This window comes from Salmo salar, chromosome 19 (assembly GCF_965601325.2).
Source record: "Salmo salar chromosome 19, fSalSal1, whole genome shotgun sequence".
Lineage (NCBI taxonomy): Eukaryota > Metazoa > Chordata > Actinopteri > Salmoniformes > Salmonidae > Salmo > Salmo salar.
In genome coordinates, this window is record NC_138309.1 from 58,714,904 (window position 1) to 58,733,117 (window position 18,214).

An 18,214-nucleotide genomic window follows, 5' to 3' on the forward strand; every position below is an offset into this window, starting at 1 on the left:
ACTCGACTTACATGGCCATGCAGGTCTGTGTTTAGCAGCATCAGGGCACAGGTCAAGGTATGAACACCATCTGGATAAGGAGGAAACATATCAATCTATTACCATGACGACTGAGCTGTGATATTTCTATAGTAGAAATGAGACAGTGGCGTCCTCTTACCCTCAGAGGGTATGAGTTTTGGGTTACAGTGCAGGTATCTCCTGGAGAAGTGAGACAGCACCCGCTCCCTCTCCTGAGTCTCTCCCATCAGGGAAAACTGTTTGAGTAAGGCTCTGGAACACACAGACACACACATTGAGCAGAAGCACAGTGCTTCTCAAGCCCAATCCAGTATCCAGTTTCTCTAGTATCCTAAAGGCTGGCAAATGTTGGTTCCAGCCCAGCGGTAACGCACCTTATTACGCACCTGTCCACCTCATTCAACGACTTAATTAATCACCAAGCCCTTGATTAATTGAATCAGGAGCGTTTTTTCTGGGCTAGAAACACTAGTCTGGCATATTAGGCTACCTTCCCTCAGCCTGCCACCAGAGAGCAGTATTACCATCTACTAACCTGGCTACTTGAACAAGTCAGTCAGTTTGAACATCTCACCTCAGAGCCTGGTCCACATTAAGACCTGTGAAGTTAAAGAAGTGTAGATACTCCTCTGCAACCTTATGACTGAAGTCATTGCTTGGGAGAGAGAGAGAAACATAGAGAAATAAATACAGAGAGACAGGAAAAGAGAGAGAGAGAGAGAAAGAGGGAGAGGGAGAGAGAACAACAGGTTAATCAAATGCTGGCTTTCCCAGCTCAAACACACAAGGCCATTCAGCCTGTCAGTCACTGCCAGTCACACAGCACAGTTGGTTTGTGTCCTTGAGACGAAGACTTAGGGCCAAAAACGGTGATTTCCCAGAGTGCATCTATCAGATAGGAGGAATCTCTTTTCATCCTAAATTCCTTTTCATCAGACAGATGGACGGATGGATGTGCAGAAAGACGTATGTGCAGAAAGATGGACGGACGGACAGACATACAGACAGACAGCTTTTCATTGGGTATGATCATTGTAAGAGTTTAAGATGCGTCCCCCCCAACGTGACATCTTTGGACTAACTCCCCTTATAATAACACTCAGTTTGAAACTTTGATTCCCAGTGTGAATCTGTCAGACAGGAGGAAACTCTTTTCATCCCAAATTCCTTTTCGGCAGCCAGACGGACGAAGGTACAGACAGACGGACGGACGGACAGACAGACAGACAGACAGGCCGGACAGACAGACAGACAGACAGACAGACAGACAGACAGACAGACAGACAGACAGACAGACAGACAGACAGACAGACAGACAGACAGACAGACAGACAGACAGACAGACAGACAGACAGACAGACAGACAGACAGACAGACAGACTAATCCAAGAGCACAGCCGCGGAGGGAAACCAAGGGGTCAGACAAGGTCCAGACCAGGTTTAGTATAGCAGAGAGCGACAGAGAGAGAGATCTTGGAAATGTTAGCCACATCCATACTAGGTGTTGTCATCGGCAGTATACGCGCTACACATAGCATAGACAAAGTATAGCAGCACATCGTAAAGAGAGGGATCGATAACACAAGAAGGCTGGGTGCCAGGTGCTCACTTCTTGCTGAGGTGACGGGCCACGTCGGACTTCCTGAAGCCGTCCAGGGTGAAGAGGCGCTTGGCCAGGCGCTTGGCGGCCTCCCCGTCAGCACGGTTACCGTTGGTGAGGGTGTCGCTGCTCCCCAGTCCCAGCCGCTCACTGAGGTCCTGATCCAGCTCCGAGTCTGTCGCCAGACGAGCCTTCTCCCTGGAGGGAGAGAAAAGGTAAGAGGGGGAAGAGAGGGAGAGATGAGTTAAGAGGGAGAGGGAGGGGGATAGAGGGAGAAAGGGAAGGAGCGGGAGGACAAAGACAAAGAGTGAAGGTAGGTGTGGATAAATGATGATGTAACCCACTTTGTTGTAATTTCTTCACGGCAGCACTGTAAAGCTTGCAGCAAAACTGTAAGTCTCTGGTCAGGTCTACTGAAAAAAATAGTCCTGGAACCTTTTCTATTGTAGGCTAATGCTTTCTTCTGGTGTGACACAATGATAATTCAGTACATTAATACACTCAAATGTGGACCATGTTAAGCATAAACAGGGCACTATAAACAGAATGACACATTATACAACCTCCTTCCATAAATCTATTCTTTCCTGCAACTCTCTCTATATCACCCAGTCATTTAGCCCCCTTTCAAGCAGTAGAGGGTTCAGGAGGGCACGCCGTACTATATCTCAACTATACTGTGGTAATAGCTTTGAGCATGTTATGTCACCTTGGAACAAGCACAGAAATTTTCACTTCGAAAAAGGAAGTGGAAAATGAAGACCTGTGAGTTCTATCTGTTGATAATACATGGTTTCAAATGATAGAAGAGGACTAGAACTACAAGTCTAGACTTCAGCCATAATATATCATAATAAACTCAGCAAAAAAAAGAAACGTCCTCTCACTGTCTACTGCGTTTATTTTCAGCAAACATAACATGTGTAAATAGTTGCATGAACATGACAAGATTCAACAACTGAAACATAAACTGAACAAGTTCCACAGACATGTGACTAACAGAAATGGAATAATGTGTCCCTGAACAAAGGGGAGGTCAAAATCAAAAGTAACAGTATGTATCTGGTGTGGCCACCAGCTGCATTAAGTACTGCAGTCCTCACAGACTGCACCAGATTTGCCAGTTCTTGCTGTGAGATGTTACCCCACTCTTCCACCAAGGCACCTGCAAATTCCTGGACATTTCTGGGGGGAATGGCCCTAGCCCTCACCCTCCGATCCAACAGGTCCCAGACGTGCTCAATGGGATTGAGATCTGGGCTCTTCTCTGGCCATGGTAGAACACTGACATTCCCATCTTGCGGGAAATCACGCACAGAACGAGCAGTATGGCTGGTGGCATTGTCATGCTGGAGGGTCATGTCAGGATGAGCCTGCAGGAAGGGTACCACATGAGGGAGGAGGATGTCTTCCCTGTAACACACAGCACTGAGATTGCCTGCAATGACAAGAAGCTCAGTCCGATGATGCTGTGACACACCACCCCAGACCATGACGGACCCTCCACCTCCAAATCGATCCCGCTCCAGAGTACAGGCCTCGGTGTAACACTCATTCCTTCGACGATAAACGCGAATCCGACCATCACCCCTGGTGAGACAAAACCATGACTCGTCAGTGAAGAGCACTTTTTGCCAGTCCTGTCTGGTCCAGCGACGGTGGGTTTGTGCCCATAGGCGATGTTGTTGTCGGTGATGTCTGGTGAGGACCTGCCTTACAACAGGCCTACAAGCCCTCAGTCCAGACTCTCTCAGCCTATTGTGGACAGTCTGAGCACTGATGGAGGGATTGTGCGTTCCTGGTGTAACTCGGGCAGTTGTTGTTGCCATCTTGTACCTGTCCTGCAGGTGTGATGTTCGGATGTACCGATCCTGTGCAGGTGTTGTTACACGCGGTCTGCCACTGCGAGGACGATCAGCTGTCCGTCCTGTCTCCCTGTAGCGCTGTCTTAGGCGTCTCACAGTACGGACATTGCAATTTATTGCACTGGCCACATCTGCAGTCCTCATGCCTCCTTGCAGCACGCCTAAGGCACGTTCACACAGATGAGCAGGAACCCTGGGCATCTTTCTTTTGGTGTTTTCATAACTGTGACCTTAATTGCCTCCCGTCTGTAAGCTGTTAGTGTCTTAACGACCGTTCCACAGGTGCATGGTCATTAATTGTTTATGGTTCATTGAACAAGCATAAGAAACAGTGTTTAAACCCTTTACTATGAAGATCTGTGAAGTTAATTGGATTTTTACGAATTATCTTTGAAAGACAGGGTCCTGAAAAAGGGATGTGTCTTTTTTTGCTGAGTTTATATCCATCCAAGAATACAAGCTTGGGAACAGTATTTAAAGTATTTAAAGAATGACAGAAACACACTTTACCCAGACTACCAGGACTACAGCACAGCACATTCAGACTTCCTTATTATCACTGAGTCATACACACCTCCACAGAGCAAACAGGCCATTCTATTAGCTGAATGAATGGCTTTGTTACTGAGCAATGACTGATCACCAGACACCCTTGTTTCCTTGTCTCATATGGAGCCTACAGAGGCAGTGAGAGGATTAGAAGGCAGTAGTCTGAGAGGAGAAGAGAAGAGAAGAGGAGAGGAGAGGAGAGGAGAGGAGAGGAGGGGAGAGGAGAGGAGAGGAGAGGAGAGGAGGGGAGAGGAGAGGAGAGGAGAGGAGAGGAGAGGAGGGGAGAGGAGAGGAGAGGAGAGGAGAGGAGAGGAGAGGAGAGGAGAGGAGAGGGAGAGGAGAGGAGAGGAGAGGAGAGGAGAGGGAGAGGAGAGGAGAGGAGAGAAAAAGAGGAGAGGAGAGGAGAGAAAAGAGGAGAAGGAGTAGAGCTCTTACCTCCGCCTTGAGCTCGAGTGGCGAGTAGGAAGGTACCTATCCTCTCCGAGTGAGCCATGCCAACAGAACACAGAGCTGGCCTTCCTTGTTGTACCTGTCCTCTCCCTGTACGAGTGTCTCAAACTGGTCACTCTACTGAGCCCCCCTCTCCCCCCTCTCCCTGTCCTGGCTCCCTGGCCTGATCGCATCCCCCCCCCCCCCCCCGCTAACCCCTCTACCTCTCTGTTTTTCTCAGTGTCTTAGCTGGTATGCTAGCTAGTCCTAGCACAGTACATCACCTGGATTCTAACCCCATAAGGCCTAAGACTCAGCTAGCAAGTCACTCCCTTTAGCTTTAGCTAACACACACACTTTATTTTTCTATTTGCTTTCTTTTCCTTCTCTCCTTTCAGCAAGTTTCCCAAGCTAGATACATTTTGTCCAGCAGTGCTCCTTTCTCTTCTCTTCTCTCTCTGTTTGTTTCTGTTCTATTCACTCCGCCCTCTCTCTCTCTCTCTCTCTCTCTCTCTCTCTCTCTCTCTCTCTCTCTCTCTCTCTCTCTCTCTCTCTCTCTCTCTCTCTCTCTCTCTCTCTCCCTCCCTCTCTATGTAAACTTTTGCAACGTCCCCTGCCGACCTTGGGCACTAAGCATGGCACGGAACTTGGCCGCCTTTCACTCAAAATCTCTCCCTCCCTCTCTCGCTCTCCCACTCTCTCCCACCCTCCCTCCTGCCTCCTCTCTCACAAGCTCCAATTACTCATATTCAGTAGGTACATCCTTTGAATGAGGTATACATGCTGTTCACCTCGACTCTTAATGGAGCTATAAGCACACAAAGGAAAACAAAGCGGGTTAGTGCCAAGGACAACTCCCATTGATAAACCCTATAGGTGTGTGCTAGAATATAAATATGATTATATAATTAACAAATCACAGTAGAACAAATATTTTTGTTCTCTCTCTCCACAACAACGACTTGGTATCCAGGGAAAGGAATCCGGTTTTATTCCTCAACTCCAGACCCAAAGGGGGAAAACTTTTTTGTTCCATCCCTGTACACACACACTTGACTCAACTGGTAAACCTACTGTATCATCAAGCCTTTGATTACAGTATTTCCATCAGGTGTGTTAGTGCTGGGATTGAACCCCGGAATAGAGAGGCCTATTGGGAGCACCAGGCATTATTGAGGTGCCTGTTTACTGTAAGCAACTCGCAGGCGATAATCACCATAGCACGCTACAGCAGTGAGCACTAATTGAACAGCTATCACATAAGGCCATAAGAGAATTCCCACTATTGTCAGCCCCCACTTCAACGGTCCATCACCACACAATTGGCCCCCCTCCGTCTGTCTAGATGGATAGTTCTACACAATGGGCCTCTGTCTAATGGCTCAAACCACCTCAAAAGGGAGCTGTGAGGGGAAGGGGGGGGGGGGGGGGGGGGGCGAGGGCTGAAATTCCAACTGTTATCAAAGTATGGAGTGGATAAGCCCTCTGAAATATTTTCCCTGGTGTCCTCTTCATGGATTCCTTTCTTGCAGGACTGTAATAGGTGGATCAGTCTGTACAGTAACTGTGGTAACAATACCAGGACAATGTCAATATTTACCAGACAAATAGAATAGAATAGAATAACTTTGTTCTTCCCAGAGGGAACTTGGTCAACTACGACAGAGTTTAACTTTTTAAGCCACTATATCCTATTTTGGTTTGGTTTTGTACTGGTCATTGGATGTGTTCCCAGGAAACACTTTGGACTTAAGAGTGGATTATCACTGCCAGTGGGCTTTCAGGGGTTTTCTGGCTCCACACAATCCAGCCACTGTTTTGTTCTGTTCTTCTGGTGTCGTGGCAGGCTGCAGCTGAACAGACTACTGGAAATGGACTGATGTCACCACATTTTGCTGTCACCACCCCTACGGCCCTACAGACCAGGACTAACAGTGGTGGCCCAGTGCCAATGGTAAACATACATACTGAAGCCTATATACGCACGCCTACAGTACGCACTCAAGTCTGCAAGCACGCATGCATACACGGACATACACATGGACGTACACACACACACACACACACACACACACACACACACACACACACACACACACACACACACACACACACACACACACACACACACACACACACACACACCACACACACACACACACACAGAAACATACTTCACTCAGAGTCCACACACACACACACACACACACACACACACAGTTCACCTAGACTACTTTATCTTGAACAATAAACATATGTCTGTTGTGTTAACAGTATGATCACTGAAGAATGCTACTTTAATGCTGTTTTCTCCAACAAATATCACTTACAGTAGACACCACAAGTGGTCCACATATTTAGCTCTAAAAACCCATTGGCATTATTATCCATATGTTCCAGACAGTATCAATCCACAACCTACAACATGGTCCTTTAGCAGCATCTAGTGGTCTGTACCGCAAGGTGACAGTGTCCCACTGCCACCGCAGTGCTGCCAAACACAATTATCTTCCTCTCTCCCTCATCAGCACTGCAGTTCCTCTCTACACTAACCACAAAACCCACCAGATGGTGCTGGGTTGTCAAACCCCTAGCAGATCATTCTCTGTTGTTGGTGTTGACGAAAATGATAAACGCTGATTAAGCAGACGTGTATATTGACCACATGAGAAATAAGAATATTCCCTACCTAAAATCACAATATTTGCATATATCATAATATATGATGGTACATCATCTTAATACTTATATAACGGATCGATCTGGCCACACAATCTGATTGGTAAAGTTCCAGCTCTGCTGTTATTGACAGTAATAGCAAAGCTAGTTGAATCACTTTAACATTATCAGTAGTAGAGAGCTGTACTACCACAGCCATCTGCCCCAGTCAGTCTCAGTTACCTGCTCCAGCCATCACACACAACAGCAAAGACACAGACACACACGTATAGTCACACATACCAACACACACACACTCGCACCGCATGCCGTCATGGAAACCAGCGGTACGGTGAGGCAGACAGCCTCCTAGCGACCTTCACTAACAGCTCTGCTCCAGAATCGCACTGCAGCAGGTGCTGTGTCCCAGCAGACAAGCCTAGGACTGGCGCTTTTGGAAACTGATATTGTTAGGGGAAGACTCTAAAAAAGTATATTTTCATTGTACATATACAGTACCTAACATATGCACATTATGATCCTCAGTTATTACGTTGTCCTCTAATGGACAATAGAGTATAATATAGTGATTTGTTGTTTTTTATTTAATCTTAGATTATACCATACTGTATGTTCTGAATAGAAGCCTACCTTGGCTTTACTTCATCTATGAGAGTAACCTCATACCCACTGGGCAAGAACTGGTTGAATCAATGTTGTTTCCACGTCATTTCAACCAAAAAGGTGGCAAACTGATTGGATTTGTCTTTTATCACCCGACTTTTAACCTAAATTCAATGACAGGGTGATATTTTTGGTTGATTTCATGTTGAATTCACGTTAGTTGACAATTCAACCAAATGTAATTCAAAACTAGATAATCTGACGTCTGTGCCCAGTGGGTACTTTATGTCAGCAGCCTATCGGGTCTGGCCTTTCATAAAGTACTACATCAGAGCAGTAGTGATGACATCACTGACCTGTGGAAGGAGAGGGAGGGGTTGCTGCTGTATGACATCACTGACCTAGGGAAGGAGAATGTGGGGTTGCTGTACCAGCTGCTCCCCAACATCCGTGCCCCGCCCCCTCCCCCTCGCGGGAGTGTGTCCTCCGAGCCACTGCTCAGCCTTTCGCTGGAGGGGGCGCGCGTGGCATCCGAGTCGCCTGTCACCGTGACGATGGAATCTGATAGGCTTGTTCCCCTCTCGCAGTGGGCCAGTGGGGCAAAGCTCAACTTGACAATGTGCCGGGCGCTCTGACAGATCATCTGACCGCCCTGGATCTCTGGGGTCAGTGTGGGAAGGTCAAAGGTCAGGACCGTCTGGGTGCTGGAGGTCAGCAGCTCCTCGCTGTCCAGGCTGCAGTACGATGTGCCCTTGGCGCGATGTGACTCCATTATGCTCTCAAAATGGCGGCTGAAGGTGTCCTCAGTGGTGCCTGCCAGACGAGGCCCCGAAACTAGGATGGGCGACTTGAGGGCCGGGAGGTTGTCGAAGAAACTGTCCAATGGCCTAGATGGAAAGAGAGAAATAGGGAAAGATGATAACAACCAAGAGTGAGGCACAGGAAGACTCTACTTCAGGGATGTCAAACTCATTTTTATTAATTTATTATATCTGGGTCCATATTGTCCATGAGTTTCTAGTAGAAGATAGACCATATGCTTAAAGAGAAAAATAGCCTAGATAATAAGCAAGCATCTAATCCACAATGGCTATATTTTCAATTAACTCTGAAACCCTTCCGACTATTGACTTTTTTTACAACTGCCACCAGTGTGATGGCAAAACACTGACAGCAAATACATATTGACATAGTAAAATAAAGTGTGTAAACGAAAAATATAAAGGATATTTCATGCTGAAACCCTCATATTAAACACAAATGGTATTGACTAAGTTGATTGTTTATATTTAGGATAAAGATTTACAGCTTTGTCATTTTATTTAAAATCATCTTATTTATTATTTCATATATTTTACATGTGATAAGAGGGCCAGAGATACATGCCACACAGAGGGCCAGAGATAATCTGAAGTACCCAAAAAGGACACTAAATATCCTGTGATAGATGACATAAAATATTTGAAAGATACCAACATTCTGGTACCCTCCTTTTCCAACCCTAAATATATATATATATTTCTTATTATTATTATTATTGGAAAAAAAATCTCAAATCCCTCAAGGACTGGATTGGACCCCTTCCGTCCTGCGTCCGAATGTTTGACACCCCTGTTCTACTGGGTCTCTTAGTACTGTCTAATATTCCGAATGAATGAATCTCAAATTAATTTATTTGAGGGTGAGTATAGTGAGTCTCCCTGGAAACGATGTTAGTTGAAAGACGTCATTCTACTATTCCATTTTTTTTTATCGCTTTTTTAAATCGCAAACCCAATTTTCACAAGCATGTGGTGAATTTTCTAAACTCTTAGTACAAGACTTCAAATTGGTAATTATTGTAATGTAGCCAATTTTCAATAAAACATTTTTATTGTGCATAAATGTTGTTTGTATCTTTCACTACACAACTAATGATGCAAAAGAAAAGTTTACTGTGAAACATAATGAGTACATTGGTGTAATCACCAAAACGCAACATAATATTTTCTCAATATCAACCAGTTAATCCAATAGCAATTTTTTTTCCTTCCGCTCAGGAAGGAGAAATGTCCTCTAGTCTGATGGAGTAAAAATGGAGGAAAAATGGGGAGGCTTGCAAGCCGAAGAACACCATCCCAACCGTGAAGCACGGGGGTGGCAGCATCATGTTGTGGGGGTGCTTTGCTGCAGGAGGGACTGGTGCACTTCACAAAATAGATGGCATCATGAGGGAGGAAAATGATGTGGATATATTGAAGCAACATCTCAAGACATCAGTCAGGAAGTTAAAGCTTGGTCACAAATGGGTCTTCCAAATGGACAATGACCCCAAGCATACTTCCAAAGTTGTGGCAAAATGGCTTAAGGTCAACAAAGTCAAGGTATTGGAGTGGCCATCACAAAGCCCTGACCTCAATCCTATAGAACATTTGTGGGCAGAACTGAAAAAGCGCGTGCGAGCAAGGAGGCCTACAAACCTGACTCAGTTACACCAGCTCTGTCAGGAGGAATGGGACAAAATTCACCCAACTTATTGTGGGAAGCTTGTGGAAGGCTACCTGAGACGTTTGACCCAAGCTAAACAATTTAAAGGCAATGCTACTAAATACTAATTGAGTGTATGTAAACTTCTGACCCACTGGGAATGTGATGAAAGAAATAAAAGCTGAAAATTATTCTCTCTCCTATTATTCTGACATTTCACATTCTTAAAATAAAGTGGTTCATCAGACTAACTGACCTAAGACAGGGAATTTTTTTAAATGTTTAAATGTATTTGGCAAGGTGCATGTAAACTTCCGATTTCAACTATATATATATATATATATATATATATATATATACCACATACCTGTGAAAATTGCACCAAAGTGATAAAATAAACTGTAGTCAAGTGACTGACTACGATACACTGTAAATGTTTGACCATAGAAAACTACGAGTGGTAAAGAAAAACAATGTCATCAAACTGGTTTGAGAGGTCTAATGGTAAGTAGGTTGCTAGGAAGATCTCAACACGCGGTAGCAGAAAGAGACACACATTCATACTTTTGTACTGTAGTTCTTGCTAGATCCTGCTTCATCAGTGTTCTTGTGGGAGAAAAAATTGATGACACCAACTAAAAACATTAGCACCTTTGTGCTATTCACAAGGACAGAAGCTAGAAATAGATAGCACTCATAGCGGTCTGTAATGAACATGTGAGGATGCATAAATTGGTCAAAATCCTGTCATATTTGTGTGTGTGTGTTTGTGTATGCATTTGAGCGTGTGTGTGTTTCCACGTGTCTATGCGTGTGTCCATCTCACCTCTTCAGCAGCTGACTGATCACCTGCTGCTGCTGCTGCCTCTTAATGTCCCCCTGCATCCTCACTGAGACCCAGCTCACCACCTCCTCCTCTTCCTCCTCATCATCCTCCTCCTCTTCCTCCTCTTCTTCCACCTCCTCCTCCTCCCCACTCGTTCTCTCATAGGGACAGACACCCAGGGGGCTGCTGCCTGTACCCGATGTGCTTTTCACGCTACGGTTACTCCCAAACGCTGAGTCGGCGTCTTCCTGCTCAGCCAATAGCACCTCATCGATGTCAGTCTCGCGGTAGCAGCGCAGGGGCACGGCGTCCAGGTCCGTCTCCGAGTACTTGAGGGTCCTCCGGATGATGCCCGTCTTTGGCGACTCCCCCGCCACCGCTGGGGGAGGAGTCACTAGCTCCACCTCCACGTGCTGCACCTCGTGATTGGCTGAGATGAGGGGGAGGGAGGTGGGGGAGGTGGGGGATTCACTGGACTGGCCACTGGGAGGAGCTGTGGAGGGTTCAATGGTACCTGCCATGATGGAACAGAGGAAGCAGTTGATATCACCGAAGAAGTACCGAAAATTCCTGCGCTACCATGCTAATGTTAATGTTGTTGTAATTGGTTGCTGAACACTGACCTATGTCCGTGTTTTGAACACGTGCTATGATACGTTTCATGCATCACATCTACAGTATAGTGTCTATCCTGTGGGAACAGTTAAAGAGTCATAGACACAGAGATAAATACTATATATAGCTTTATGGGTAATAGGTATGGGTGGTAAATATGCTCTCACTTTTCTGCCCCCTGCTGGCAGCCTCCTCAGCGGGGGTCCCAAATAGGAACTCCCACTTGGCACGAGCTATCCTCTGGGAGTGGAGGGAGGGGCCTGGGACTGCAGTGCCACTGTCCGTCTGGAACACACACGCAGACATGTACACATGGCAAATTTAACAAAATACAAGATACATTTAGTTAACATTAATATGTTTTAATTAATATTTCAATGCATATCATTTGGCTCAATACTCCATATGAGGCAGCAGTACATAATGTCACCTTTTATTTGAGGGTATTTTCATACATATTTGCTTTAGCATTAAGACATTTTGACAAATTCAGTTATATGTGTTTTAAAGTAGTCATTCAAAATGACAAATCCAAAATGCTGGAGAAGAGAGATAAATTAAAAGTTTTAACTTCACTGTACAAATAAATATGTAGGGCAGTGTAAGAAGAGAAATGTCTCACCAGTATCCCTGAAGTGGCAGCCCCTGTCTCGTTGCTCTGGTGACTGGACTGACTGGACTCTGGGGACACACATTCCCTTTCACATAGGCTGCCCGTCACCCCGCTGGAGCTGCGCGACGAGGACCCCGCTACCCCAATTTGCTCCCCCCCTCGAGGCTCCTCCACCCTCAGCAGGCTTGGCTGCTGCCCTTGTCCCGAAACCTCCTCCCCTTCCCCATCCCCATCCAGGCCCTCGTCCTCCTCTGGGGAGTCCAGCACCACAGGGCCCAGCAGCAGAACCTCCCTCCTCCTCTGCTCGGCTCTCTTCTGCTGGGCCGTGCTCAAGGGCTGCTGACCGGGTCCAGGTCCATGTCTGGGGCTGGAACTGAAGCTGCTGCTCTCCTCCCCTACCAGGTGGCTCCAGGGCTGCCTGGAAGTCCAGCTGACAGGGGCTTCTTCCACACTCTGGCGTATGTAGAGCCTACGGGCCAGCTCGGCACTGTCCCCCCTGTCGAAGCAGGACAAGTCGGCTCTCCTGTCTGGCTCGAAGGACCAGAAATCTCCAGTGTATTGAGGGGGCAGACAGCGGTGCAGCGTGGGGCTGTCGGTGACTCTGAGCTGGGCTCTCAGCAGCCTGGGGTCCCTCAGAGGGGAGCTGGTCTCGGCTGGGGGAAGAAAGGGACGGAGGAAGCGTGAAGGCAGGGCTGGGGACACTCCTCCACCCACTACTGCGTCTGATAGGATGGAGCTCTGACCCAGAGCCCGCCCTCCTCCGTGCTGTGTCCTATGATTGGTTAGTGTTGGAGAGTTTGTGTCCTGTGTGCGTGACGATGGTAAAGAGTTTCCAGCCTGGTGAGAGTCAGTGTCGTTCGATGCTGGTGTGTGTAGGCCGTGTAAAGGGATGTTCATCTTAACTTCCTGATGCTGCAAATGTTGCCGTTGTGCTTTTGGGACAGAACTGTTGCCTTCTCTGGACATACATCCGCAGTTGGGGCTCTCTACTTCGTCTAAAGTGCTGTGCAATGTCAATGAGTTCCTCCTTACCTCTGCTAAAATAGAGGACACTTTAGTAGCCTCCTCGGCTAGCCTCCGGGCCACTTCAGGGCTGTTGGATGGGGAGGAGGGTTTGCTACCACTTAGCTGGTTCAGTACAGTTCCCACCCCTAGTTTATTGCTAAGTTGGAGAATGGTCCCTTGAGGGGAGGAACTGCTGTTACAGGGCTTGTGTACTTGTCTCTGGGTGGCTGGACTCCCAGTGATAGCTTTGTCCTGACCTTCCCATTGGTGTGGGCTCTGGGCCTTGGGCCCCATACACAACCTGTGTCTCGATTTTGGAGACATACCCAGAGCGGCCTGGCTAGCATGAGACGAAAGCTGGTCGGAGGCTGGGCTCCTGGGTAATGGCCTGCAAATGGCCCGGTTTCTATCTGTGTCCATGGCGTGATTATTGGGGAGATTATTGCAGGCGCTGTGGCGTTGGACAGGAGAGCCGCCTGCCCAGGACAGGCAACGGGCCTGCTGGTTGTGGCGGGAACCCCTGGGACTCTGCTCGAGCCCATGGAGGATCTTACTCCTGAGCAGGGGAGAACCAAACCCAAACTCTTCCAGGGCAAGCTGGGTGGCTGCCCTGCCGACGGGATCCAAGACGGGGTGGCGGTGGCTGGGGGAGACTGAAGGTTGCTGCTGTTGCTGGATACATCCTGGGGGACGAAACGCTAGTTTGGGACTGGAGCTGCAGGGGGAGCCAGGACTACCCAACCAGATGGGGTCGCTGAGTCTCTTCCGGGGGTAGGAAGGTGGGGATGACCTCTCCTCCCTAGACCTCCTCTGACAGGCAGAGTTCTGTGGGCTCTCCACTGTCTTGACGTTAGCCTTCTCAATGTAGCTGAAGGTGACCACTGAGCGTTTGGCATTACCCCCCACCCCCTGCCCTTTGGAGGAGGGTTTGTGGGGGGTGGTGGTCCTCCCATTTCTGGAAAAGGCTGGGGAGTGGGTCAGTGCTGCTGGTAAACTCTGCCGCTTGGAGATGCTAGGCGACTGGTTGCCATTGCCTTGGTGGAGCTGGAAGCTCACGGTGTGTCTGGAGGGAGACTGGGTGTGAGTAAAGTTATGGGTTAGGCGGTGCGTTGGAGCTTTGGTAGGAGTCTGACATTTTGTCTGGCAGGTTAGCTTGGACAAAAGCCCAGCTGGCCCATCCTGTGCTGAGGCTGAGTTACTCCCAGTCCCAGGACCCTCCACTCCTCCCCCCATGCCCCCCTTCCCATCCTGCTCCGGGGCTGACCTTACCTCCACGTACAGATGAAGGACTTTTCCAGACTGGGACATGACCTCACACTCGAGGCCAGGAAGAGCGAGCGAGTGATACAGAAGACAGAGACTGGCTTCCTCTCCTTTTACTAGGGTTTTGTTTGTTTATCTGTTGATGGGGGTGTCACTGTATTTTTAGGACATGTTCCATCCTACTCAGTAAGACTAAGGACATTATGGGCAAACAGAGGACGCCTCCAGCAGATCTCTAGTCACCATACCTGTGGGGGGGGGGAGAGAGAGGGGGGGGAGAGAGAGAGAGAGAGAGAGAGAGAGAGAGAGAAGCTGTAGTGAGAAGTCATACTTTTATGATCATGTGTGTTACAGCTATTGGCGTTGAATGAGTGAAGCAATGACTGGGGAATAAAGTGTAAAAGTGCAGCAGTGAGGTAGTGAGGTAGTGAATGGCTGAATGAGGTAGTAAGGAGGTGAATGAGTGACAGTAGCAGTAGTACAATAAAAGGTAAACAGCTTTTCCCCAGATAACCTAGAAAGGTAATCCATAATCCCTATAGAATGCTGTACACTTCAACAGACATAGAGGTGTACTACACACAATCACTTCCAATCATCCAATCTAGACTTTACGGCTTTGAGATAATTGTCTTAATCAACAACAAAGGAAAGCTGCTTTCCCTGATGACTATATGCCAACCCTCTGGCTCTCTATCGGTTTAACACAGTGTGTTGCCCTAGTGATTGAGAATGACATTTTATCCTGATTGGCTGTTAGAATGACCATCACTGTATCTATTCTGACAAGACACTTCAAGGAGTCTCAGTTTAGAAAGCTTTAAGCTGTAGGAAATGAAGGCTTGGCTTTCTTTAGAGGCATCCATTAGACATTGATGCAGTGGGAATGAGGACTTTTGTCGTTGCTTCCCGATATGGCATATCTTTAGTCAAATAAGCGGTGTATTCGAACCTGTCATCACCCTCTTCAATCTCACACAGCTCACATCTGTCAAACGTCTAGAATTCCCTCACAAGTCACATATGGAAATATTTTCTTCTTCAAAACATGTCATAACAAAGATCTGTCAGTGTATGTCAGCATGTCACACACCAAGCTGTCCCTCTTTCATCACAAAAGTTTGAACACACACACAAAAAAAGTTTTTAAACCAAGACTAGCCATATTTAACTATTTGCTGAACAAAATGCTTTCAGTTAAGAAATACCTGCTGTCCAACCATCAAAAGTGTTTCCCCGTGTTGCTATGAGAAGCTGCACAGAAAGAAGGAGGAACTCAAGTGGAAGAGGGTGACAGATTGGAGCTAAGACTTGCCTTATGGTAACAGTAGGAGAAAGCGTGTGCATCAGGAGGGCTCAAAAAGGACTTAACAGAACAAAGAGAATGTGTTTAAGACTTGGCATCACACACACACACACAGACACACACACACACACACACACACACACACACACACACACACACACACACACACACACACACACACACACACACACACACACACACACACACACACACACACACACACACACACACACACACACACACACACACACACACACACACACAGCATTTTACAAAGACTACTCCTCTATGCCCTTCTCTGACCCCTACCTCCCTCCACATCAGTTTCATTCCATGCTTAGAGTGCCTTTTGGGTAGTGTAATTCTGGCATAAAAAAAACGATTTATACTTTTAACATTATGTCATAAAGAGAACATGTTCAACTTCATAACAAACACGTTTTCCTAACTCAAGAGGTTAAATGGAGAAATATGACATTAAACTGACAATTAAAAAGTGACAGGGTTGACCATAACAGGGTAGACAATTTCAGCTTAAATCAGCCATAACTCCCCTTGTGACAGGAGGAATGGAAGCTTGTTGTGCGCAACAAGGAGGGACAATGAAATACAAGCCTAGCAAAACATTTGAACTTGTCAAATCATTTCTAGCCTATATATCTATGGGTAACAGCGTTGACGCGTTATGCTCGACTGACTCTGTTTTCAACCACAAAACACCAGGAAATGGCCAAAAAGAGTAGAACCAGCCGACCTGCATTTACAATATGATTTGACAAGCCTATTAGATGTTCAATATTTCTTTTGAAAAAATGACTTTAAAATGAATTTTTTCACCATATTAAAACGAGAGTTCAGTTCACGTAACAGAGTTGACCTTAAACTTTGGGTACAAATGTAAATGAATCACTAATCACATGAAATAAATAATCATCTTCAGAAATGACTTTGTCAAAGCGACAAAATAACTAGGGCTTTACAATGATGGTGCAAACTTGGAGAAATGTTGGCGTTAAGTGGGTCGGTCAGACATGAGACATGCTGAAACTTGGATTTTCTGAGAAAACAACAAATGTATTTAAATGAAAATACACTACTATTGGAATTTTAGTTTAATTAGTTTAGTTAGACTGTAGACGTATGTGATCCTATTGTTAAATTGCGTGTTTAATCTCATAATAAAATGTACTCACATTTTTATTTAACCTTTATTTAACTAGGCAAGTCAGTTAAGAACAAATTCTTATTTACAATGACGGCCTAGGAACAGTGGGTTAACTGCCTTGTTCAGGGAGTTTTTCCTAGCCACCGTGCTTCTACACCTGCATTGCTTGCTGTATGGGGTTTTAGGCTGGGTTTCTGTACAGCACTTTGAGATATCAGCTGATGTAAGAAGGGCTATATAAATACATTTGATTTGATTCAGGGGCAAAACGACAGATTTTTACCTTGTCAGCTTGGGGATTCGATCTAGCAACCTTTATAGTTACTGGCCCAACGCTCTAACCACTAGGCTACCTACCACCCCACATAATGTCTCAAGAACATAAAACGCCCTCTATTCGTGGAACGACCCCTCGCACCTTCATTCAGCGGAGCTAGCGCCAACTCACAGGCAATGTAGACACCTTAATGAGGCTTTTATACAATTTGTTACAGTAGTTTTACAGCAGTGGGCCCCATGAGGTCTCATTGTCTAAATGGTGTCAACAGGAAGATAACCTCCTTAACCAGTGTCATAAACATGACAGACACTCCTGTTCCTGGCAGCAATGATCTCACCTCAGAGAACTACTGGCTGATGAACCACAGCTATCAGTTACATTTGTAGCTGTCAGGCCATCAGCTGAACGACGACACCGGGCCGTATTCATTTTGGAGGCTGATCAGCCTCAACTTCATTGACGCCCTACTATCCATCGCTACGTCGGCCCAGACAGGAGTGCGAGGGAGAAAAAGACAGAAAGAGACAGAGGAAGAGAGGATGAAAAATCTGTGTAAACGAGAGGGAGAGCGGAAGTGGCAGGAAGACAAAGTGATCAGAGTGGAGATTTACAGGAAGTAGCCTGCGGTAACGGAATTACATAGGGCTTAGGTAAGCAACACTTCCCGACTAGCACCCAGACGCCATGGAACAGAGTTAAGGGACATATTGTCCTCCTCCTCGTCGATCCTTAGTACCGGTGGTATACATGCTGCAGTGCCACCCTTGAATGCCCTGCTCACTGAGAGTTGGCCAAGTTGGCATGCAGGCTGGAGGGATATGGGCGCTCTCCAGTCACAAACACACACACACCGGTCTGCTGCGCCAAGAGTCACAATGGAGCGAGATCATTACCACTAGCCAGCTGCCATGTGGTTACTGATTTACTGT

The 18,214-nt window shown here is 46.6% G+C and overlaps 2 protein-coding genes across 2 annotated transcripts in view; both read right to left on the reverse strand.

Moving 5' to 3' along the window:
• The window catches only part of LOC145850222 (PH and SEC7 domain-containing protein 1), a 47,288-nt gene extending 45,614 nt beyond the window's left edge, over nt 1–1,674 (reverse strand). The window contains exons 1-4 of the mRNA XM_045702505.2: nt 1,631–1,674; nt 596–676; nt 161–273; nt 12–70 (exon numbers count right to left, since the gene is read on the reverse strand). Coding sequence (XP_045558461.2) covers nt 12–70; nt 161–248 — 147 coding nt within the window. The 5' untranslated portion in view covers nt 249–273; nt 596–676; nt 1,631–1,674. The remainder of the gene's footprint in view (nt 1–11; nt 71–160; nt 274–595; nt 677–1,630) is intronic.
• LOC106579284 (uncharacterized) lies at nt 1,627–14,778 on the reverse strand. The gene is made up of 5 exons (XM_082965530.1): nt 12,276–14,778; nt 11,821–11,938; nt 11,039–11,552; nt 8,103–8,633; nt 1,627–1,819 (listed from the first exon to the last, which is right to left on the reverse strand). The coding sequence occupies exons 1-5, from the start codon at nt 14,577–14,579 to the stop codon at nt 1,627–1,629; spliced, it is 3,660 nt and encodes a 1,219-aa protein (XP_082821656.1). The 5' UTR covers nt 14,580–14,778.
• Between the last annotated feature and the right edge of the window lie 3,436 nt (nt 14,779–18,214).

Bases quoted from the DNA above. Each gene is read 5' to 3' on its own strand.
- LOC106579284 (XM_082965530.1), bottom strand. From the start codon at position 14,579: ATGTCCCAGTCTGGAAAAGTCCTTCATCTGTACGTGGAGGTAAGGTCA. The intron at 11,553-11,820 runs GTGAGAGCATAT...CCATCATGGCAG, and splicing joins TGCCAGCAGGGGGCAGAAAA to GTACCATTGAACCCTCCACA. The intron at 1,820-8,102 runs GTCAGTGATGTC...CTCTCCCTCCAG, and splicing joins CCCTCCCTCTCCTTCCACAG to GGAGAAGGCTCGTCTGGCGA.